Source organism: Nomascus leucogenys, chromosome X (genome assembly GCF_006542625.1).
Source record: "Nomascus leucogenys isolate Asia chromosome X, Asia_NLE_v1, whole genome shotgun sequence".
Classification (NCBI taxonomy): Eukaryota; Metazoa; Chordata; class Mammalia; order Primates; family Hylobatidae; genus Nomascus; species Nomascus leucogenys.
This window is the reverse complement of record NC_044406.1, coordinates 123170350-123194657: the sequence shown is the minus strand read 5'-3', so window position 1 is coordinate 123194657 and position 24308 is coordinate 123170350. Positions and strand designations below refer to the sequence as shown.

The following is a 24308-nucleotide window of genomic DNA, read 5'->3' as shown; positions in this document are numbered from 1 at the left end:
AATAGTATGAAGGTTTCTCAAAAATTAAAAATAGAACTACAATATGATTCAGCAATTCCACTACTTGGCATATATCTAAAGGAAATGAAATCAGTATGTTGATGGGATATCTGCACTTTCATGCTTATTTCAGCATTATTTACAATAGCCAAGGTATGAAATTAACCTAAATGTCTGTCAACAGATGAATAGATTGAGAAAACGTGAGATTTTACACACACACACACACAGCCTTACAAAATAAGGAAATTCTGTCATTTGTGATAACATGGATGAACCTGAAGTATATTATGCTAAGTGAAATAAGCCAGGCAAAGAAAAACCAATATCTTCCAGGGAGTTATAATCTTTTTGCTAGTGGAGGGTCTTGCCTCAGTGTTAACGGCAGCTGACTGATCAGGATGCTAGTTGCTGATGGTTGAGGCGGCCGTGGCAACTTTTAAAAATAACAATGAGTTCCATGACGACAGAGCCCTCACTGAGCTGGCAGGCCCCTCCATGGATCACTGGCACCAAGGTGCTGTCCAGATCATTCAAGTACTGCGAGGGAAGAGGCTGGCTATTTCTCCCTGCTTGATAGCCGACCTGATCTGAATCAAGTGTCACACGTAGTACCAGTTTGGTCATTACATCTTCCTTCAGAAGCTTCAGGTGAGGACAGAGAGCAAGACGAAAAGCCTTGGTAACATGCTCAGTCAATCTACCGTGATCTGCAGGATCACTGAGGCAATTGTGCTGGTCAGGATTTTCTGGGAAAAACACCTCTGTCCATCTGATGACTTTTCCATTTGCTTTACATTCTGATCCATGGAATATCTTCACATTTGTTATAGTCTCCATGGACCTCCCATCTATAGGACTTACGACGCCCTTGCTAACGTTCTTGTCATCATCCACCGCTTGGATGTGGATGTGCTCCTGGGGATCCTCTGAGTGCACCTTCCCATGGGTGATGGTGAAGTCCTTCATCTCTCGCAGTGCCTGCCTCAAGGAATCCATGTTCTCTGCAGTGATCTGGACCATAACGCCATCTTCCACAATACTGGACTTGGCAAGATATCCAGAAGAGGATTTCAGAGTGCCACTGAACACAAAGAAACTGGCACCAGTCACTTTTCTGGGCTGATTGTGAATACTGATAGCCTGGGTCTGATAGCTTCCATCATCATTCTGCACACACACAAGATGAGAGTCTGCCTTTTCACTGAAGCAGGCACCTCCTGCCAGGACATGCTCATTGGACTTGTTCATGGTTTTCATCATCTCATTTTATCTGTTGCTGGGAATTTTTACGCTGGTTTTCCAAACTTCCATATCAACCACCAAACGTTGAACTACTGGCAAGGTATACTGGCAATTTCTGAAGTCTGCAAGAAGATTCATGATGGTATGCCCCATCTCTCCAAATAATGGCTTCCAAAATCTGACACTGAATAGTGGGCATGGATAAAGTCAATATTCAGCTCCAAGTCTCAACATCAGATGGATAGGAAACACTTTAGCCCAAGGAGTTTCCCATTTCTGGACAAGAATCCCAAACAAGTAAGGTGGGTTTGGGAGTACTAGGTCTTGCAGTGACTGGTAGGTAGATGTCACATATAAAAATCCACCATATTTTTTACTGCTGAGGAGACTTTGACTGAAGAAGGAATGTCCCAAGTTGCCCATGACATTCCCTGCCAGAGATCCCGATAAAGTTGCACAAAGTGATTAAAGATATCCTTTGGCAAACACTTTCCATCTGGTAGACACTGTAGAAGAATGACTATCTCAGACTGACCCACTGCATGCATTCCCTTGATTGTAAAACACCAGCACTTCCTGTTCATATAATGTACAATTTTAACCATTGAAAACAAATTTGCATTTAAAACAAATACAAGTGGGTCAGGGCCACCTTCCTCCAACTGCTGCATTTCTGAAATCTGTGATGGTTTCTCTTCCACAGCATAGTCTCCTTTTACACCAGTGGAGATGAGAATAGGAGGAAGGTCATCTTCAGGAATAAGGCTCATTGCACTTTCAACAGGACTTCTGACCTGAGTTATATTGCCAGAGAATAGAGGAATATCCATCTCTGCTGGTAGAGGACTGGTAGTTACTAGCTTGACTGGGTCGTGTGACACAGCCAGGGTTCCTGCAGAGGAAGTTCCATTCATTGTTAATTTGGCTGCATCAGCAACTTCTCTTTTGCTATTTCCACCACATCTCAAGTTACTTCCTCCACTGACTTCTTGACCCTCTCAGTCACCCATAATGATTGGAATCAGCTACTTCACTACTCCTGTTAATGTAATATTTTAACTTCCTCCCATGAATCACAAATTTACTTAATGGCATCTAGAACGGTGAATAAGGAAAACCAGAGGTTTTTCATTTACCCAGATTAATCACAGGAATCACACTCTATACTAGCTACATATAGCCTTATAAAATATATTTCTTAAGACTTGAAAGTCAAAATATCTCCTTGATCCATGGGCTACAGAATGGATGTTGTGTTAGCGGGCAGAAAAAACAATATTCATCTTCTTGTACATCTCTATCAGAGCTCTTGGGTGTATTGTCAATGAACAACAATATTTTGAAAGGAATCTTGGTTTTTTCTAAGCAGTAGGTCTCAACAGCAGACTTAAAATAATCAGTAAACCATGCTGTAAACAAATGTGCTGTCATCCATGCTTTATTGTTCCATTTTACAGTACAGGTAGAGTTGATTTAACATGATTCTTAAGGGCTCTAGACTTTTTGAAATGATAAGTGAGCATTGGCTTCAACTTAAAGTCACCAGCTGCATTAGTTCCTAACAAAAGAGTCAGCCTGTCCTTTGAAGCTTTGAAACCAGGCATTGACTTCTACTCTCTAGTTATGAAAGACTTAGATGACATCTTTTTATATAAGGCTGTTCCATTATATTGAAAATCTGTCGTTTAGTGTAGTCACCTTCCTCAATGATCTTAGATAGATCTTCTGGATAACTTGCTGCAGCTTCTACATCAGCATTTGTTGCCTACTTTGTACTTTTATGTTATGGACATGGCTTCTTTCCTTAAACTTCATGAAGCGACCTCTGCTAGCTTCCATCTTTTCTTCTGCAGCTTCCTCAATTCTCTCAGACTTCATAGAATTGAAGAGAGTTAGGGCCTTGGCCTAGATTAGGTTTTAGGTTAAGGGAGTGTTGTGGCTGGTTTGATCTTCCATCCAGACCACTAAAATTTTCTTTATATCAGCAATAAGGCTGTTTTGCTTTCTTATTATTTGTGTGTTCATGGGAATAGCACTTTTAATTTCCTTCAAAAACTTTTCCTTTGCATCCACAATTTGGCTAATGCAAGAAGCCTAGCTTTTGGCCTATTTTGGCTTTCAACATGCCTTCCTCACTAAGCTTAATCATTTTTAGATTTTGATTTAAAGTGAGAGACTTGAGACTCTTCCCTTTAACTTGAACACTTAGAGGTAATTGTAGGGTCATTAACTGGGCTAATTTCAATATTGTTCTGTCTCAGAGAATACGGAGTCCCTGAGGAGATGGATAGAGAGGGGAGAATGACCAGTTGGTGGAGCAGTCAGACACCTACAACATTTATGTTAAGTTTGTTGTCCTACATGGGCACCGTTTATGGTGCCCCAAAACAATTACAATAGTAACATCAAAGATCACTGACCACAGATCATCATAACAGGTATAACAATAATAAAAAAGTATGAAGTGTTGTTATAATTTTTTTTTTTTTTGAGACGGAGTCTCACTCTGTCACCCAGGCTGGAGTGCAGCAGTGTGATCTCAGCTCACTGAAGCTTCTGCCTCCCGAGTTCAAGTGATTCTCCTGCCTCTGCCTCCCAAGTAGCTGGGATTACAGGCGCCTCCCACCATGCCCGGCTAATTTTTGTATTTTTAGTAGAAAAGGGGTTTCACCATGTTGGTCAGGCTGGTCCCGAACTCCTGACCTCAAGTGATCCACCCGCCACGGCCTTCCAAAGTGCTGGAATTACAGGCATGAGCCACTGCACCCGGCCTATTGTGATAATTACCAAAATGTAACACAGAGACACAAAGTGAGCACATGCTGTGGGAAAAATATTGCTGATAGACTTGCTCGATGCAGGATTTCCACAAAACTTCAATTTATTTTTAAAAATGCAACATCTACAAAATGAAATGAAGTGAAGCAAATAAAATAAGGTGTGATTATACTAAAAACCATTGAATTGTACAACTTAAATGGCTGTGTTTTATAATCCCTGAATTAAATCTCAGTAAAGCTGTTACCAAAGAAAGTCTACTGCAATAGCTTGACTGAAGGTGCTACTAATAAAGACGGAGACAAGTGGATGAATTTGAGAGGTATTTTCAAGGTAAAATCAGCAGGACATGTGGATGGATTTGATGTGGAAGTTGAGTGGAAGGAAAGTATTGAGGATGACTCAAATTCCTAGCTTACAGAACTGTAAATAGCTGTTTTGGCACTCTGATACAAAACACTGGAGGAGGAGCAAGTTTGAGAGAAGGAATCTAAGTTCACACTCGGGCCAGTTCAATTTCAGATGCCCTTGAGATATCCCAGTGGAGATGTTGAGTTGGACATAAGGGTTTAAGGTTCATAGGAGAAACATGGGTTGGAGATATAAATCTTTATTTATGCTCCGGAGACACACTGAGCATAAAGATATTGTAAGCCATGGGAATAGATTAAATCCTTCAGAGAAAGAATATGGAGTGAGATGATAAAAGTATCTAGAACAGTGCCCTGGTGAACTTCAATGCTTAATAACCAAGTAAAGGAGGATAAATCTGCAAAGGAGCAATACAAAAGTGGGCAAATAAAACAAGGGGACTGTAGTTTCATAAAAGCCAAGGGCAAAATGTACTTCAAGAAGGAAGGGAAGATTGTCTGTATCAAATGCTACTGAGGGATTGAATAAGATGAGGACTGAAAATTACTTGTTAGACTTAGTGACTCGATTGTCATTGGTGACCTTAGTGAGAACTGTTTTAGCAGAGTGGTGTGGGTGGAAGTTTCAAGGACCATACAGTCAAAAGACTCACTATTGTATTAGGGCTGGGGGAACTGGGGAAAGAAATTATCCATAAATGTATAGGAAGAACATGCTACCGTGATAAATATCAATGATTATTGACATATGTTTGTTGAATTTTATATGCAGGTTCTTAATGTCAAAACATCATATTTGTATGCTTTCATAGGATTATCATGTTAGAAATGCTATACTATGAAATAGCCCACAACCTACCTTGGAGGTCTTTATAGACCACTCATGTGCTTCAAGCATCTGTGTTTAAGAAATCTATGCATCAGGCCAGGCGCGGTGGCTCACGCCTGTAATCCCAGCACTTTGGGAGGCCGAGGCGGGCAGATCACGAGGTCAGGGGATCGAGACCATCCTGGCTAACACGGTGAAACCCCGTCTGTACTAAAAATACAAAAAATTAGCCAGGCGCGGTGGCGGGCGCCTGTAGTCCCAGCTACTCGGGGGGCTGAGGCAGGAGAATGGCGTGAACCCGGGAGGCGGAGCTTGCAGTGAGCCGAGATCGTGCCACTGCACTCTGGCCTGGGTGAAAGAGCAAGACTCCGTCTCAAAAAAAAAAAAAAGAAATCTATGCATCAGAATAACTGCTAGGAAAAAGGAAATTAAATTTAGTTATGGAAGCCTGAGGAAAAAAGTTATTTCTTTTCACTGGGCCTCAGAGTATTCAAATTTAAAATGATAAAAGTGGACTAGTCCACATTCAGCTCTCCCATTGTATCAGCATTATCTATGGTGATTCAACTTGTAAATAAGCACCTCTATACCCTCAGTGTTTTCACAGAACACCTCTTTCCTGCCCTAATGAAGAAGACTTGGCTCTCTACAAAGACAATGAGCCTCACCATGCAGCCCTCTCCAGTTAAAGCTGCTTGAGCTCTAAACATCAAATTCTGGGATGGATAGGGTCAGGTAGCACAGGGAACCAGCAGCCTCCTGCCTTCCCATTGCCCTTACCAGGCCATTGCTCCAGCTTCATGAAAAGCCTCACTGCCCATGAAGTTCACACCATCTGCAGATGCCATCTTTTACTCCTTCCCAGGATGATCATCTACCTCTCTTTTGGACATTTTCCTTCATTCACTGAGGGCTCTGGCATCTGGCTTACCGGCATCCTCTGTACCTCAATTCCTGGCACCATTGGCCAGTTGGAAGAGCTATCTCACATCCTATACTCACGTTCCTCCGCCTGCACAGTTCTCAGGGTCACATCCTGGATATTGCCACCTTCCAAAATGGCTTCACCTTGAAGTCATAGATTCATACATTCCATTTTCTGACCAAGACTGCCCATCTTTCAGTCTAGGCCTTTTCCTCGGTCAAGTCTCTACTCTAGGTTTCCATACACGCTGTTCATGACTCTACCTTATTACTTACTAGATCATATTGAAAGTCTGTTAATATGTCTGTTTCCCATGAGTACCTGGAGAGAAGAAACTGTTTCAGTCACCCCGCAGGCCTAGTATCTGGCACATGGTAAGCACTCAAATCTGAATAGATGTTTCTGAGTGACGTTTACATTCAAAGCACTGTGCTTGGTATTTGAGATCTACCCAAAACTGAGTGAAAATAGGTTTTGACTGCAAGAAACTTAGAGACCAATAGAAGACGTAAGACAAATGAATTAAAAACAAAATTTCAAGGTGGAAAGCGAGAGGGGCCTCAAGAACTATAAAAATAAAATTCTTTTTTTTTTTTTTTTTGAGACGGAGTCTCGCTCTGTCGCCCAGGCTGGAGTGCAGTGGCGCAATCTCAGCTCACTGCAAGCTCCGCCTCCCGGGTTCACGCCATTCTCCTGCCTCAGCCTCTCCGAGTAGCTGGGACTACAGGCGCCCGCCACCACGCCTGGCTAATTTTTTTTGTATTTTTTAGTAGAGACGGGGTTTCACCGTGGTCTCAATCTCCTGACCTCGTGATCCGCCCGCCTCGGCCTCCCAAAGTGCTGGGATTACAAGCGTGAGCCACCGCGCCCGGCCTAAAAATAAAATTCTATAAGATTGCTAATGCAAGAAAGGTGGGGATGGAGAGACACAAAACAGACTCCTTCTGTGAGGGGATCAGAGGCACTTCATAGAGGATGTGACATCTGAGCTAATTTGGAAGAATGGGTTGGGATTTGGATATATGTAATTCTAGGAAGAGAGAACAGCATGAGGAAAGACACTAAGTTACAAAAGCACAAGGTGTATCTGAGGATCAACTGATTTAATGGGAGCAAAGGGTATGTGAGGAGAAAGTGAAAACAACTAAGTTAACCTAATTTTGGAGCAACTTATCTGCCCATTTTGATGTTATTTTGGCAGTGGGTAGCCATAGGTACAGTTCCTTGGTGTCTGATTTATCAATTAACCCTTAAGCCACATACCTTTCTTCAAAAGAATGTTTCAAGGATCAAAAAGGCTCTTACAAAGGCTTTTCATCCAAGATGATATTTATTATTCCTACCTAAGCTTACCTTTTTTTTTATAAACATGGTCATTGTTTCCTATAACGACGTGATAAACAGGTTTGTTTATTTTGTAAAGGAAGGTAAGGCCAAACAACAAAGATGGGAATCATTTTCAATTCTTTAAATACTTTAGATGATATTTTATTTCTATGAACATATTTTCCTGTTATTGTAAATTTATACTAAGTAAATAATGATGGCATTAACTGGCATTCTTGGTGTGCTTTTGATCATCTTTCTCAAAAAGCCACTGCCAAGAGAATTTTCTAACAGACATCACTTAACCACTAAGTGGCTGCAAGTGTTAAAGGCAATTAAGCAATCATTATTTAAGAAACACAATGAAAATTACCTAGTTTCTCTACTAAAGAACTTAAAATATATTACACACACACATACATTCATACCACAGGGTCCTTGGATGTATTATTTTACTGTACATTTTAAAAACTGGACCAGGTCTTCATCCTCACAGGTGTTGATTCTAATCTTATTAAGAGCCCTCAGGCCAGAGATTCACTTCAGAATCCTGGCTCTGCCACTTATTATATGTGTGGCCTTGGGCAAGTTACATAACCACTCTGAGCCTCTCAGTTTCCACATTAGTAACAAATAGATAATTTCACCTCCTTCCTAGGGTTTTTGTGAAAATTAAATTAGACAATGCATGCAAAGTGTTTAAGCACAATGCCTGACATATAAAACCTGCTCAATAATTGGTAACTGCATTGTTATTATAAACAAAAATAGACTTTTTGGCAAACAAATCTATTTTACATAATGGATTTGTATCTGCACGAAAAAAAAAAAACCCTCTATATGAAACTGAACTGCCCTTAGTATTAGGCTCCTGTACATTTCCTGTCTTTTCCATCACTACATAACTAAACTATTGCCAGATTTAGGATGACACTAGTTTTGAGATGTTTTTAAACTCAGCCTGAAGGAATCATATATTCTTCTTTTAATAATACATCAAGCTCAAACTTTTCCAATGCATTCTTTTCTTTTTATTCTCATGAAACAGGCACCTCTTTCCCATAATTTCAATACAATGTCAAAACAAAATGACATTTACTAGTCCCTGATCTGATCCACATGCTAGACTGGTCAGTCCAGATCTAAGTACACAGGCAAAACTGCTGAGCTCTTTGCAACCACTGGCATATCTCCAGATTCCCAACAAGGATATACAGTTCTCCTTCACTGACTGAATAGGGAGCTATGTTAAGGCACTGATGAAACTGGCAAAGTATAAATTACCAAGCTCTCTATTGCCTCCCTTGCTTTTTAGAAAATACTACATATTTTCATAAACTAACATATTACTGAATGAAGTAAAGGAGGTGGGTGGTAAATAGAGATTATATTTCCCTTCCTGCATCAGGCATAAGACTTAGAAAACTTATGGCTATTTCCCTTTACCCACCCCAAGCATACACATGGACGCCACCCAACCAAACTCTGCACCCCCTCTCCCCCTAAAAAAATGTTATGTAGAAACTTGGAATGGCCCTGTCTGGCTGGAATGGGAGTAATTATGTAATATCTTGGGGTTTAGAAATTGAGTTTAAGTCAATTCAACATTTATTGAGCATCTAGGCTGTAAGACTATTCTGTGCTTTATATTGAGGGGAATATAAAACTAGGTAAGGTTATGATTTCTACGTTCAAGAAATATGACAAATGAATTTTTATCCAGAGTAGTAATGCACTATTTCTGCCTGGATTAGCTGACATCTGTTTGAGCCCTAAAATCTTCTGGATTGGGGGATTTTAATAATGAAAGCAAAATAGAAGATAGACCAACCAGAGAGGGAAACCACGGAAAGATAGCAGATCTACCATAACAAATCCAATCAGATTGCAATATAAGTGAGGATTGTGGATGCTGAAACCAACCTTTAAAGGCAACATAAAGTGGTAAGAGGGGCTCTGGGATCAGTCAAACGTGTGTTCTGATCCCACTATACCAGTAACTAGCTGTTATCCTTAAGCAAATGATTCAATCCCTCAGAATCTATTTTGTTTCTGTAAAATAGCAATATTAATAATATGATTACCTGATCCATAAGATTATTTTGAGGCTTAAACAAATTAATGCAGATAAAGCACAACATCTGGTGCACAGTAAGTGCTCTGAAGTATTAACTATTAATATTATTATGATTAAGGCTTGAAGCCTTTCTGGTCAAAACGTACTGCTTAAAAGCTCACCTTAGCAAAAGAAACTTGTTTCTGAGACATCACTATCACTAGGAAGCCAGGAAAGTCTTATCCAATCAGGGTCTGAATGTAGCTGTGCCAATTAAGGTTAGACTTAGAAAACCCGAAAAGGAAGCCACTGCTTTTTTCACCCCGTAAGTAGAGATGCCTGCAATGTTCTGTCCCAGCACAATTTATTCCAGCTATCACAACCCAAATACACACTCAATAAACACTTTCATCAATTTGCCCTGGCATCACCCCTAAAACACTTAAAATATGGAATATGCTATTAGTACATTTTATCTTCTCCAGCTGTATTTCTAGCTTGCGTGTTCATCAACATCATCAAGACATACCCCTCCTCTTCCTTTTTTTTTTTTTTTGGAGACAGAGTCTCGCTCTGCCACCCAGGCTGGAGTGCAGTGGCGCGATCTCGGCTCACTGCAACCTACGCTTCCCGGGTTCAAGTGATTCTCCCGCCTCAGCCTCCCGAGTAGCTGGGACTACAGGCGCCTGCCATCAGGCCTGGCTAATTTTTGTATTTTTTTTAGTAGAGACGGGGTTTCACCAGATTGACCAGGCTGGTCTCGAACTCCTGACCTTGTGATCCGCCCGCCCCGGCCTCCCAAAGTGCTGGGATTACAGGCGTGAGCCACCACGCCCAGCCACACCCCTCCTCTTCCTACACACACACACACACACACACACACACACATTGTAAGGCTCTGTCACTGTGCTGAGCACTTCATACTCAAATGCCCAAGCCCAGTCCATGACTCAAGGGGATCTCTGTCCAGTTTGCAAGACAGGATATATTCAGCAAACAATAGTTTAGGCTACCTTAGTGCCTAGTGGAAGCCAGTGAACAGTATAGAAGGTAAGGTCTGCAGGGCTCCAGAGGAGACAGAGACTGAAATATTCCCTGGCTTAAAGGCCTTCCAAAGCTTCCCATCTCACTTGGAGTAAAATCCAATGTCTTTACCGTGGCTTGCAAGGCTCTGTACGATCAGGCTCCTTCCAAGTTGTCCAGCTTTATCTCCCCCCAACTCTGTACCCACTGGCTCTACTCCAGCCACAGTGGCCTCCTTGTTGTCTGTTCAACAGGCCAAGCATGTTGCACCTAGGGGCCTTTGCAGTGGCCATTCTTTCTGTCTGTAAAGTTCTGTCTCTTGATCTTTGCATGGCTGATTCCTTGTCTCTGCTCAGGTCTTAATTCAATGTCTCTTCCTCAGAGAGGCCTTCCCTGACCCCTTATTTAAAGGACTTGCCCCTTCCCCCACCCCTGTCACTTCCTATCACATCATCCTCTTTTATTATCTTCATAGCTCACTACTCTTTAGGCAAAATGGCCTCTTCTTGATTGTTTTCCTTCCTGCCTCTGGGTCTTTGCATATGGTATTTACTCTCCATGGAACGCCCTTCCCCTTCTCTTCATGTGGCTCTTTCTCAATCTTCAGATCTCAGCTGAAGTCTCACCTCCTCAGAAAGGACTTACCTGATTACTTAATATAAAGCAGCCCGTTCCGTCCCCCTGCAACACTACCATTAGTCCCCATCAGCGGCCTCTTCACTTCCTTCATGACACTATGGCCATCTTCAATATTATACATATCTGTTTTCTTCCTACTCTCACCCTAGACTGAAAGTTTCATGAGGACAGGGATTTTTGTCTGCTTTGTTCACCACTGGGGTTGTCAGGGAAGGCTTCACTGAGAAGGTGAAATTTGAGCAAAGTCCTGAAGATGGGGCTAGTACTACTGTTACTAATACATTGAGTGCAGATATCCTACCTGACTTTTAAAGCCCTCCATAACCTGGACAGACCTTATCTAGATAGTCATTTTTCTCACTCATCCACTAGGACACACTGTGCAATCTCATCAGACCTGTCTCACTTATTCCTACCTAGAAAGTCTTTCATATTTCCTGACCACAATCTTTAAAATGCCATGATAGAGGTATTATCATTACACTCATTTTACCCATGATGAAACTGAGGGTCAGAGAGGTTAAATAACTTGTCTAATTTCACACAGCCAGTAAGCGCTGGAGCAAGATTGGACCCCAAATCTATTTGAACTTCAGAGCCTGTATTCTTAAAATATTACAGGATGCCAAAAACATAAGAGAATAGGCAGCACGGAAGACATTAAAAAATGCATAAAGAGAGCAAAACAGATCCTCAATTAAGTCTGTTTGACTCCAGAGTTTGCTCATAACCTCTGTGTAGGGTCGCATATGTCCAGGTTTGTCTGGAAAAATTGTGGTTTACTTCTGTTTTCTCAGCCTAATTATCAACAGTGTACCCTTTCACTCTCAATTTGTTGAGATTTTTAAGAAGATTGCATATATATATATATATATATATATATATTTTTTTTTTTTTTTTTTTTTTTTGAGATGAAGTCTCACTCTGTCACCCAGGCTGGAGTGCAATGGTGTGATCTCAGCTCACCGCAACCTCCGCCTCCAGGGTTCAAGCGATTCTTCTGCCTCAGCCTCCCGAGTAGCTGGGATTACAGGCATATGCCACAACACCCAGCTAATTTTTATATTTTTATTAGAGATGGGGGTTTCACCATGTTGGCCAGGCTGGTCTCGAACTCCTGACCTCAGGTGATCCACCCGCCTCGGCCTCCCAAAGTGCTGGGATTACAGGCATGAGCCACCGCGCCTGGCCAGAAGATTGTGTGTTTTACACTTAACAGCACATCTGGCCTTCCCAACTCTCACAGTGCCATTTCTCTCACTGTTGAGAAATTAAGAAAAATGAAAAAAGAAAAAAAAAGAAGTTCTTCTTTTGTGTTTTCTGGCACCACATTTCCATTATGGAAATGAATTGTGTTTTCCATATGTTACATTAGCATTCCTTGAAAACCATATTTGACAATAAGGGTATAGGAAGGAATGCATCTGTATGAGCAATAAACATTGGTTGAATACTACTGGAAAATAATAAAAATAAGTCAAATTTGGTTTCAATAAATGGTCTGTTTATCATTATAACCCCTAATACTCACTGAGAGTTTCATATGTGCTAGTCATTTTACATGCATCGCTCCATTCAGTCTTCACAAGAACTATCATCATCCCCATTCTTTTGTTTTTATATTTTACTTTTTTAAAATTGGCAAATAAAAATTATATATATTTATGGAGAATAATGGGATATTTTGATATATATAGGCATTGTGGGATGATTAAATCAAGCTAATTAACATATTCATCATATCATATATTTAACATTTTTTGGTGACAAGAACATTTAAGATTTACTCTCTTAGCAAATTTCTTTTTTTCTTTTTTCTTTTTTTTTTTTTAGCAAATTTCAAGTAGACAATAAAGTATTATTAAGTATAGTCACCATGCTGTATATTAGATCTCTGGCACTTATTTCTCCTAGCCAAAGTTCTGTACCCTTTGACCAGTATCTCCCCATTCCCTCTCTCACACCCAGACCCCAGCCTGCGGTAACCATCATTCTATTTTCTACTTCTAAGAGTGTGAAGTTTTTAGATTCCGCATATAATTGAGATCATGCAGTATTTGCCTTTCTGTGCCTAGCTTTTTTCACTTAGTATAATGTTTTTCGGGTTCATCCATGTTCTCAAAAAGGACAGGATTTTCTTATTTTCTAAGGCTGAATAGTATTCCCGTGTGTGTGTGTGTGTGTGCATGTGTGTGTGTGCAGCATATAAAGAATTGTATTCCATCATGTGTGTATATGTGTGTGCACGTATATAGCATACAAAGAAAACGCAACACACACACATATATATATGGACACTTAGATTGATTCCATATCTTGGCTATTGTGAATGGAGCTGCAACAAACACGAAAGTGCAGATAACTCTTTGACATGCTGATTTCATTTCCTTTGGATATATACCAAGAAATAAAATTGCTGGATCATATTGTAGCTCCATTTTTTATTTTTTGAGAATCCTCCACACTGTTTTCCATAATAGCTGTGCTAATTTGCATTTCTACCAACAGTGTACAACGGTTCCCTTTCTCCACATCCTTGCCAACACTTGTTACCTTTTGTCTTTTTTTTTTTTTTTTTGAGATAGAGTCTCACTCTGTTGCCCAGGCTGGAGTGCAGTGGTGCGATCTCGGCTCACTGCAACCTCCACCTTCCAGGTTCAAGTGATTCTCCTGCCTCAGCCTCCCGAGTACCTGAAATTACAGGCGCGTGCCACCATACCCGGATAATTTTTGTGTTTTTAGTAGAGACAGCATTTTGCCATGTTGACCAGGCTGGTCTTGAACTCCTGACCTCAGGGGATCTGCCGGCCTTGGCCTCCCAATGTGCTAGGATTGCAGGCACAAGGCACTGCACCTGGCCTCTTTTGTCTTTTTGATAGAAGCTCTTCTAACAGGTGTGAGGTGATATCTCGCTGTGGTTTTAATTTGCATTTCCCTGATGATTAGTGATGTTGAGCACTTTTTCATATAGCTGTTAGGTAGTCTATGTCACTTTTTGATAAATGCCTATTCAAATCCTTTGTCCACTTTTTAATTGGGTTATTTGGTTTCTTGCTATTGAGTTCTTTGAGTTTCTTATATATTTTGGATATTAACCCCTTATCACACGCATAATTTGCACATTTTTTCTTATCATTAACCCCATTTTAAAGATAAAACAACTTGAGGTTCAGGGAGGTAAAGTGACTTACCCAAGGTCCCAAAGTTGCTAAGTGGCAGAGCTAAAATTCAAACCCAAATCAACCTGATTCTGAAGCCTTCATGTTTAACCGTAGGGGTGTACTACCTGTACTACATTGCATTGCCTCACAACTGCATTCAAAAGTCAAAATCGGCTGGGCACAGTGGCTCATGTCTGTAATCCCAGCACTTTGGGAGGCCAAGTCAGGCAGATCACTTGAGGTCATGAGTTCGAGACCAGCCTGGCCAACATGGTGAAACCCTGTCTCTACTAAAAATACAAAAATTAGCTGGGCATGGTGGCATGTGCCTGTAATCCCAGCTACTTGGGAGGCTGAGGCACGAGGATTGCTTGAACCCAGGAGGTGGAGGTTGCAGCGAGCCAAGATCGTGCCACTGCACTCCAGCCTGGGCAACAGAGCAAGACTCCATCCAAAAAAAAAGTCGAAATCACTATAGAATGCCCGATATTTATCATACAAAAGAAATATAAAAGGAAATGACTTCCTTAAAGTCCTACTCAAGCACTTTTATTGATACATAAATATTTATATGATCTCCCTCCCAAATTACAGAAATGTACCTAACGAAAAATAGCAAAACCTACAATGAAATGTTGTGTATTCAATCTCCTCTTTGCCTTTGTGACTGTACCCCCACCCAAGGCCACACATGGGAGGGAACCCAAGTAGAGCGCACCAGCAAATTTGCAGTTAGGGAGTGAATGGAACATGATGTGGTGCAAACCCCAATTGTCCCGCCTTCCTGCAAACAGTCACTATATTCAACTCTACCCACATCTCTGAACACCTGCTATGTGCTCACAACACTGGGCCGGTCACTGAGGATACAGAGGTGAAAAAAAGACAGTTTCCATGCTCAAGTCCCCACTTTCTGTGTTTAGAGGATGGAGGGAGAAGAGAAGAGGAGCAGTGCAAAAAAGACCAGTGAGCTTCATTCCTCCTCTGAACTCCCTTAGCACATTTGCTGTACCTCTTTTCTGGCACTTTCACTTACTTTCTATCTGCTATTTTATAGAGAGGCAGTTTAGTGAAGTAGCAAGCAGTGAGCTTGCCAACCAGACTTGGCCTTAAATCCCAGTTTCTCTACTTGAGCAGCTGGGTGACCTTGAATAAGTCATTTAACCTCCTTTGACCTCAGTTTCCTCACCCTGAAAATGAGATTTATAATATCTATCTTACAGGATTGTTGAAAGGAGTCAATTGGAAAGGTACTTTTGTAAAATGCCTCACATGGGACCACGAACATAGTAGTTATTCAATAAAGAGCCCCACTTAATGTTCTTATGACATGTTTTATCTCCTGTACTAGCAGATAAGCTCCTTGTAGGCTCTACCTGATGTATTTATCTGTGAATCCTCAGAATATTGAGCACATGGTCTTGCATATAAGAAACTCAAAAATAGCTGTAGAGAGAATCAAAGAATGAACAAATCATTATAGTTCAAGTACAGTAATCTGTGATCAAAAGTATTACAAACAATGTGATTGTAATTTCAGGGATTCGAAGAAGGGCAGCAACACATGTAGTTATAGAAGGCAAAAGAGAAAATGAAGGGTCAGGAAAAGCTTTAAGGGAAAGATGGATATTGCTAGTGGAAGAAATGACATGGAAAAACATTTCTGCCTGAGGGGGTTTAAACCCATGTCTGTCTGGCTTCAATGTCTCACTGTTCCCAAAGTTATGCCAGACCATCCCTCCTATAGCTAAAGTGTAAAGTTGTGGCATACTAAAAAGCCTAGTCTGTCAAAGACTTGTGTTATCTTAGGCCTGGTACTTCACCTCTCTAAGCCTAAAGTTCCTCATCTGTAAAATTAGGACTTAAAAACAAGGACATCTATCTCCATAGTTGTTTAGAGACATGTGCTCCACAAATGGCAGCAGCAATTTCTATTCTATTTTCTTCCCAGTGTTGCAAATGAATCCGCTCACACACTCTTCAAATTTGGCAAAGCAAGTCCAACATTTATGTGTACTAAGCTGGCCAGGCATCCCAGTTGCCTGGAATATTCGATTTTGCATAAGGCTTTGTATGTTGCTTTTTAGGCCAGTTTCGATAAATACTATAAGATCTTGGAGCATCTGAACTCTTTTTGGCATGACTGGAACTTCATACTGCATGAAGTTGTGGTAAAATCAGATTGCTGGGTAATTTTATAAGACTTTAGGATCATTAACAAATTTTGGGAAACATTTCCTCTAAAGGAAAATTAAATGAACTAAAAGCTGGCTAAAATGCTGATTCAGCTTGCTGATAGCAGCAGTCCTGAAGAAGAAAGTGAGAGTATTGCCATCATGCAGTAAACAAGGAGCCAGACCTAGAAGGCGATGACACGGGGACACCAATGGGGAGCTTTGCCTGTTCATTTTTATATCCAGTATTTTTGGTTTCAAGGTAAATAAAGCTATAGACTATATCAGACAAAAAGGAGAGAACTTCCAGAACCATGATGATATATTAAATTCCATCCCAGGCTCAATAAACTATGACTTATAAGGCTTGTAAAATCTTTACAGGGCTCCTGACAGCTCCACATGTGCTGATGGCCAGAAGAATGGAACCTTTTGCAAAACATCTGCTAAATCATGCATCTTGGCTTGAATGTTTCTGTCTGCCCATGATGACAAAATACAGAGTGAGTGGAGTGCATTGAGATTTGAGGGAGTAGATGTGGGTGTTTCTGCACAATATAGAGCCTCCTTATTTAAAGTGGCATTTCGTCATAGCTTCCATCTGTAAGATGCATTTTTGACCATATTGGATAAAAGCTGCTCTCTCTTAATTTTAACCATGCCTGAGCAACATGACTTTGTTCGTCACATATTGAATTATATTAAGGGTCTACTAGAAGACACAAAGCTTCTAGTAAGTTCCGAAAAACATGAGCTTGAATAGATTACACTTAACAGGCTAAAAGAGTTTCCTATTAATTTTAACTGGAGTTCATGTCTAGATGGGAAAAAAATAGACTTTCACAGACAAGCAAATAGTTTTCCATTGTCCAGAAAAGTTGCAAATAAGAGTGACTGGAACTTTTTCATATCATGCTGAGTTTTTCTTCAGGACTCAAATGCTTGTGGGGTGAGAACATCATTGAGAAGTGAGCTGATAAAAGGGGCTTTCCTCTTTCACCTTTCCAATGCTATGTTGTAAATTTTCAAGGTTTTAAATAGTATATTGCTCAGATGTTTGGCATGCAAGTAAGGAAAAAAAAAAAGGATTAAAATGGTGTTCCTCCTTCTCTCCACTCTCCTCTCAGCTTTTACTATCTGCTTCACTTGCTGGCCTCACAGGACTGTGCAGTGTGGGAGAAGAAACATGCTTGGTTGGGACCCCTGAAAATGAAGTCAATACCTTCCACCCCTCCAATCTCTAATCATATCCTTGGGATTGAGACTAGCCAGGTTTAACAGTGGTGCCACCTTTCCAACTGTCCACTGAATTTGCTTAGTTGATTACCTTCTAAAAATACTGGAGCAGGAGAAGGTGGTTTCCAGTATGTCTGATTACAAGCACAAGAGAAAATTTTCACTGGCCCCTATCTCAGAAGATTGGATCCAATTGGAAAGCAACCAAATCCTAAAGTTCACTGGCCATTTACTAAGCATCTACCACATGCCAGGCACCATGTTTGGCACAGTATGTAGGTACAGCAGTAAAGAGGTGGCATGAGCATGAACTCATGAAGTTCAATAGAGCAGATAGGCAAGCAACCAGATTAAGTGCAAGACAGAGGGATAACTGCTATGATAGGGGTTACAAAGGTGAGGCTGGTATAGTCTGTGCTCACAGCGAACTCAGGGCCTAGTGGGAGATATGTACTAGCAAATAAACAATTACAATACAGAGTGATATTCTACGGGAGAAGGGAGCTCAGGGACTGTGGGAGCACAGAAGAGAAGATGACTCCTTCCTCTATTTGGGGGAGATGGGAAAGGGCTTCACATAGGAGATATCCTTAAACCAGATCCTGAAAAATGAAATGGCTCAGGAAGTAGGGAGTTTAGGACTACAGCATACTAGCAATCACAATTTTCCACCTTCAAGTGACTGTGACCTTTAAGTAATGGCTGATGTAATCTTCACACAAAGAGCAGTAAAGAGTTAAATCTCACTTCTGCCAGTCCTTTTAAGGTTCTTGCAATCCCAGGGGAGGAAGGACTCTAATCCTGCCTCATAGCAGTAGTAGGAATGCTTCAAAGGGAGGAAACTAAGAAACATCAAAGACAGGGTGTGTTTCTGGGTAAGGGGAAAGAGCCCTGGGTTTGAGTTCCAGCTCCACCACTAACTAACTAAATAATTAAATAAATAACTCCATGATCTTCAAGAAAACTTTGGACTTTCTCTCAGACTCAGTTTCTTGATCCGTAGAATGGTAATAATCTTGTCTGCCTCTCAATATGGTTATGAGGATCAAGTGGAATGATACAGGGAAGGGGCTTTGTAAACTATAAAGCCTCATACGAATGTTAGCTATTGTTTCCTAGAAGGGGAGTGGTGGCCAGAGGTCAGGGGAGCAATTGGGGTTTATTCCTGGTGTCCTCTACCAGGAAGCTGGTCTTTTTTCAGTGAAACAAGCAGGCTTCCTGAGGGAAATGCACAGCCCTTTCCATCATTCATGCAGAGAGTGAGAGAGAAAACAGTGACCTGTGTGGCCAGGCAGCCTGGATGGCTGCCTTCATGGTCTGAGGGATGCAGTGAGTCCTGCTGTCTTGGTCTGGAGGACAACAGAAAGTACCCAGAAATCCATACAGCATAGTAAAGATTGAGACCAACTCAGAACGGAAGGAGATGGGAAAGCTAAAACAGATAGAAGCTGAACAGGTAATAAAGAGCACTGTTAAGAGAGTGTGGGGGAAGCAAAGGCTAAGCAAAGGCTTAACAAAGTGGAGCCAGCATAGCAAAGTGGTTAAGAGCACAGACTTCAGAGCACAAAACCCTGGACCTCAAGACCCATCACACAATCTTAGATCAAGTGGCAAATGGGTTTACTAGTTTACTAGTTTACAATGATACATTGCCTCCCTGAACATGTCTTCCCTTCCTGTCTCATTGACTTTGGACTTGGCCATATAACCTGCTATGGAAAATGGAATATGAGTGGACATCACATATGCTACATATAAGCAAGGGAAAGCTTTAAATAGGTGCCATGGTTAGAATATGTCCCCCAAAATTCATATGTTGAAATTCTAACACTGAAGGTGATGGTACTAAGAGGTGGAGACTTGGGAGGTGATTAAGTCATGAGGGTAGAGCCTTCATAAATGAGATTAGTGCCTTAATAAAAGAGGCCCCAAAGGAGCTCATTCACCCTTTTCAACATGTGAGGACACAGCAAGAAGGTACTCTCTATGAACCAAAAAGCAGGCCCTTGCCAGACAATGAATCTTCCAGAGCCTTGATCTTGGACTTCCCAGCCTCCAGAACTGTGAGAAATAAATTTCTGTTGTTTATAACCACCCAGTCTATGGTAGTTTTGTTAGAGCAACTTGAATGGACTAAGACAACGAGCTTGCATAATTTGGCTCTGCCCCTCTTATTCCTGTCCTATGAAAATAGCATGCCTCACATAGTGGCTACGCTTTCAGCCTGGATTCCAGAATGAGAAGAGTTGTGGGGCCAAGCACAGCCAAACTGAATAAGAGCCCAGCAGATCTACACCTGAACTGCAGCCTTCACATAATGTAAACAAGAAATAAATGGGAGTTTAACTTAAGGGTCCACAAACTACAGCCAATGAGGATAAATATGGCCCACACCTGTTTTTGTACAGCCTGTGAGCTAAAAATGGCCTTTACATTTTAAAATGGTTGAAAACACATCAAAAGAAGAATGATATTTCATGGCACATGAAAGTTCCATGAAATTCACATTTACATATTCATCAATAGAGTTTTTTGGAACACAGTCATATTTATCTATTTACACGATATATATAGCCACTTTTGTGCCACAATGGGAGAGTTGAGTAGTTGTGACACAGACTGTATGGCCCACAAAGATTAAAATATTTACTATCTGGACCTTTTTTTAAAAAAATTGCCAGACTCTAGTTTAAGCCCAGAGATATTGGGATTATTTGTTTGTAACCCAAGCAAAGATAACTAATATAGTAAAATACTTAAGTTCACCAAACCTCAGTTTTCTCATCTGCTAAATGGAAACAAAAATAGAACCAACATCATTGAGTTTTTAGAAAATTAAATAATATAGTGCATCTAAAACACTTAAGATGATGCCTGGCACTTAGCAAGCATCCATAATTATTATTAAGGGGTTGTAAGCTTCCTACAGCAACTATGAGAAGAAAGGAGAAAGACAAATGAAACGAAAACAGAACATGAGAACAAATGTAATAAATTGTCAAGTTGACTTCAACTGGTTCATAAATCTGTTTCAAAATCATTCACAAGGTGTAGCTTGTTCATCAGATCTCTTTCAGGCTCAAGTCACAGGTTAAGAGCCCCCACAGGGACATTGTTAATGTCAAAAATGTCTTCCCCTGACTATCTTTCTGCTCCTTGGGCTGGTTCCCAGATGGTAATCCATCTGGGACCCTCCTACTTGATAGCCAAAAATTGTTGAAGGGAAAATGAATAATACCCTGAAAAGGAATGGTCACACTATTCTCCAATCCACACTGAATGAGGATTGGTAGTGCAACTGAATCCCAGTGGTTAGAAAATTGCACATAAATTATTTCAATACAGTTTTGCTCCTTAATACACACACACATATATATAGATAGATAGATAGATAGAGAGAGTCATCAATATAAATAGTCGTGTTCCATGCTTACTCTATTGTGATCTTCATTCTCTGGGAGCCTAGAAGAAAAAAGCAGCACAAAGATTTAAAGGGTGATCAAGAAGGGCATTTCAGGGCCCTTTGGATCTCAGAAGAGAAAAATACATTAAAATCCTTTAGAAAAGAACAAAAGTGCTAGACTATTCTACTCCACTGTTTCTGGAGCCCTGGGAGACCTTTGTAAAATTAAATTAATTCCCTCTCTCTCTTTCTAAAAGCAGATCCAGTGGCAATCCTATGTGAGCCACCTGATTCAACTCCACATTTTCCCTGGCGTAATCTATGCTAGGCAGAATATTGAAAAGAATTCCCAAAGTAGTAGAGTTTGAGTTAATTACTTACTTTATTTAACTTCTACAGTTCTAAAACTGAAGTGTCTCATAGGTGATCTTTTGAAGGCTAGATGATGTGGAAATATTTTAGTCATTGGCCAACTATTTTGTTCTTTTCTCCTTTTCCAGATGTAAAATCCATTAGTTGCTAAGGCTGCCTCTGTGTTGCTGTAAAATGGGAACCAGAATGCTTTTCTCAGAAATATTAGATACTCCAAAAGTTTCTTTGGAAGCTCACCATTCAGAGCATCTGTAACATAAGGCTGAAAACTCAAAGGTACCTCTCCCTTGATACTTGCTATGAGGAATTTATCAGGCTCTTCTGAATCTGCTAAATCATCTTGACGGCTTGCTGCAGCGTTTTCAAAAACACATGCACTATTTTGTCATGGAGATCACCTTTTTATTTTTTATAGAGTCTAAACAAGCCAAAAAGCTTCCAAGTAATTTGGGACTACAGAGAAAAACATTTCCAAAAGGTCCCAGTGCAGCCCCTCTGCTGACACCCCAGGACTGGCTCCCCAGGGCTGAGCAGGCAACAAGACCTGTTATGCTGATTGCAGTGGCTTGGGTGGAACCCCAAAGACATTACTGCTTCTTTCTTACGTTTCTCGTTAAGGATGTGAGGGTGATCTGGCTGCAACATCTGTCACCCCATTGATCGCCAGGATTGACTGAGCTGATCTGGATGGCTATGTGTGTGTGTGTGTGTGTGTGTGTGTGTTTATACATACGTGTATATATATGGTATATAGTATACTACATATACATATATACACACATATACACATATGTATATACACACGTATATATACACCTATGTGTGTATATATATACACACATATATATACACACACGTACACATATACACACACATACATACAGTCATAAGATTATAACGTATTTTTACCGTACCTTTTCTATGTTTAGATATATTTAGATACACAAATACTTAGCACTGTATTACAGTTGCCTACAGTATTTAGTACAGTAACATGTTGTACAGGTTTGTAGCCTAGGAACAAGAGGTTGTACAATATAGCCTAGGTGTGTAGTAGGCTATACAACCTAGGTTTGTGTAAGTGCACTCTATGATGTTCACAGAATGACAAAATTGCCTAATGACACATTTCTCAGAATGTATCTCGATCATTAAACAATGCACGACTGTATATATATATATATGTGTTTGTGTGTGCACACGTGCACTTGTGCATGTGGAATAAAAGAATGAATGAATGAACGAACCTATCAATCTATCAATGAATTCAGGTGTTCAAAAGTAAATGAAACCAGCTATTCAGAACCTATGAAAGAAATGGCTAAGCATTAATTGCAGAGATTTGTATCTCTTCCTGGGTTTCTCAGAGCCTTTTGGTTAAATTTCTGGTTCTCTGTGATGAACTTGACAAGGAGGGTTGTTAAGCAGTGAGTGAGTGGGATCATGGGTACATAACCTACTACTTCATTTGCTAGGCAACTATAATTCTAGTAAACACACTACAGTGTGGCTGGAGGAGTATAAGAGACGTGCTCCTGCTCCCACTAGGATTGTGAAAGCATTGCCTTCCTCTCCTGTCCTTCAGCTTCTGTCCTTCTTGGGCTGGCCCCAAAGAAGACTCACGTTCATCAACCCAATTGTGTCTTTGGCACCAAGAAACCTACTTATTATATCACCTTATCACCTTCTTAATCTCTCTCTCTCTCTCTCTCTCTCCCTCTTGCCTTCCTCTGCCCTGAATCAGAACAGGAGGTGATAGTCCTAGTGGTGGTGGTGATGGTAGGTGGGTGACATGGAATTGGGCAGTTCTGAGGGGTCTCAGTTGATTTCCTGATGGAAATTTAACCACCCTCAATTTTTTTTTTTGAGATAGAGTCTCACTCTGTCGCCCAGGCTGGAGTGCAGTGGCGCCATCTCAGCTCACTGCAACCTCAGCCCTCCCGAGTAGCTGGGACTACAGGCACCTGCCACCACGCCTGGCTAATTTTTGTATTTTTAGTAGAGACGGGGTTTCACCATGTTGGCCAGGATGGTCTCGATCTCTTGACCTCGTGATCCGCCCACCTCGGCCTCCCAAAGTGCTGGGATTACAGGCCTTAGCCACCGGGCCCGGCCTTCAAATTTTTACCCAACTCTCACAATAGGTATGCACATTAAGGCAGCCTTTCCCTTTCTACAAAAATTCCTCTCTTATGAATGACCTCAGTCCTAACCCACTGCATTAAATTAGGGTTTTACTTATTGTAGTCAGTTCTAAATGTGGATTATGCAAACAATGGATTATTTACAGAAGGTTTGAAACTCTAAACTGGCTTTCTGCTTGTTCCCCCAACCTTCCACCCACCCTCGCCCCAACACATACACACTCACACACCTTACCTGTTTTCTCTTAATTGGTGTGACCTCAAGCAATACAGACCAATTTTATCATTAACCTATGAAAAAAAACTAATTGGATGTCAAATATGTTGTGCAAAACTTCTATAATCCAATCAAACGTTTGGCTCTGGATTGTTTTGCTTGTATATGAGGTGATGAAAACAAAATGAATGTGTCAGGCACTCTGGGAGTTGTTTCAAATTTCTGAAGCCAATAAGGTACCACTCTGTGAATTACTATTTCAGTACATTAAACACATCCTTGGTCATCTTAATGAAGAAATATTTCTCCAAGAATGCCAGTTTACTCAGAGGAATAACTTCCCAGGTTAATAACTATTAGCATGTGATCACTTCTATAGGTAGGGAATATTTTATACTATATTGGGTTC

At 40.7% G+C, this 24308-nt stretch overlaps 1 protein-coding gene across 1 annotated transcript in view; it reads right to left on the bottom strand.

Annotated features, from left to right (window-relative positions):
- Positions 1 to 22183, bottom strand: part of LOC100584080 (zinc finger FYVE domain-containing protein 9-like) — a 29440-nt gene extending 7257 nt beyond the window's left edge. Inside the window, 5 exon segments of the mRNA XM_012498650.2 lie at positions 438 to 1685; positions 1688 to 2193; positions 21198 to 21225; positions 21776 to 21889; positions 22144 to 22183. Coding sequence (XP_012354104.2) covers positions 438 to 1685; positions 1688 to 2193; positions 21198 to 21225; positions 21776 to 21889; positions 22144 to 22183 — 1936 coding nt within the window.
- Between the last annotated feature and the right edge of the window lie 2125 nt (positions 22184 to 24308).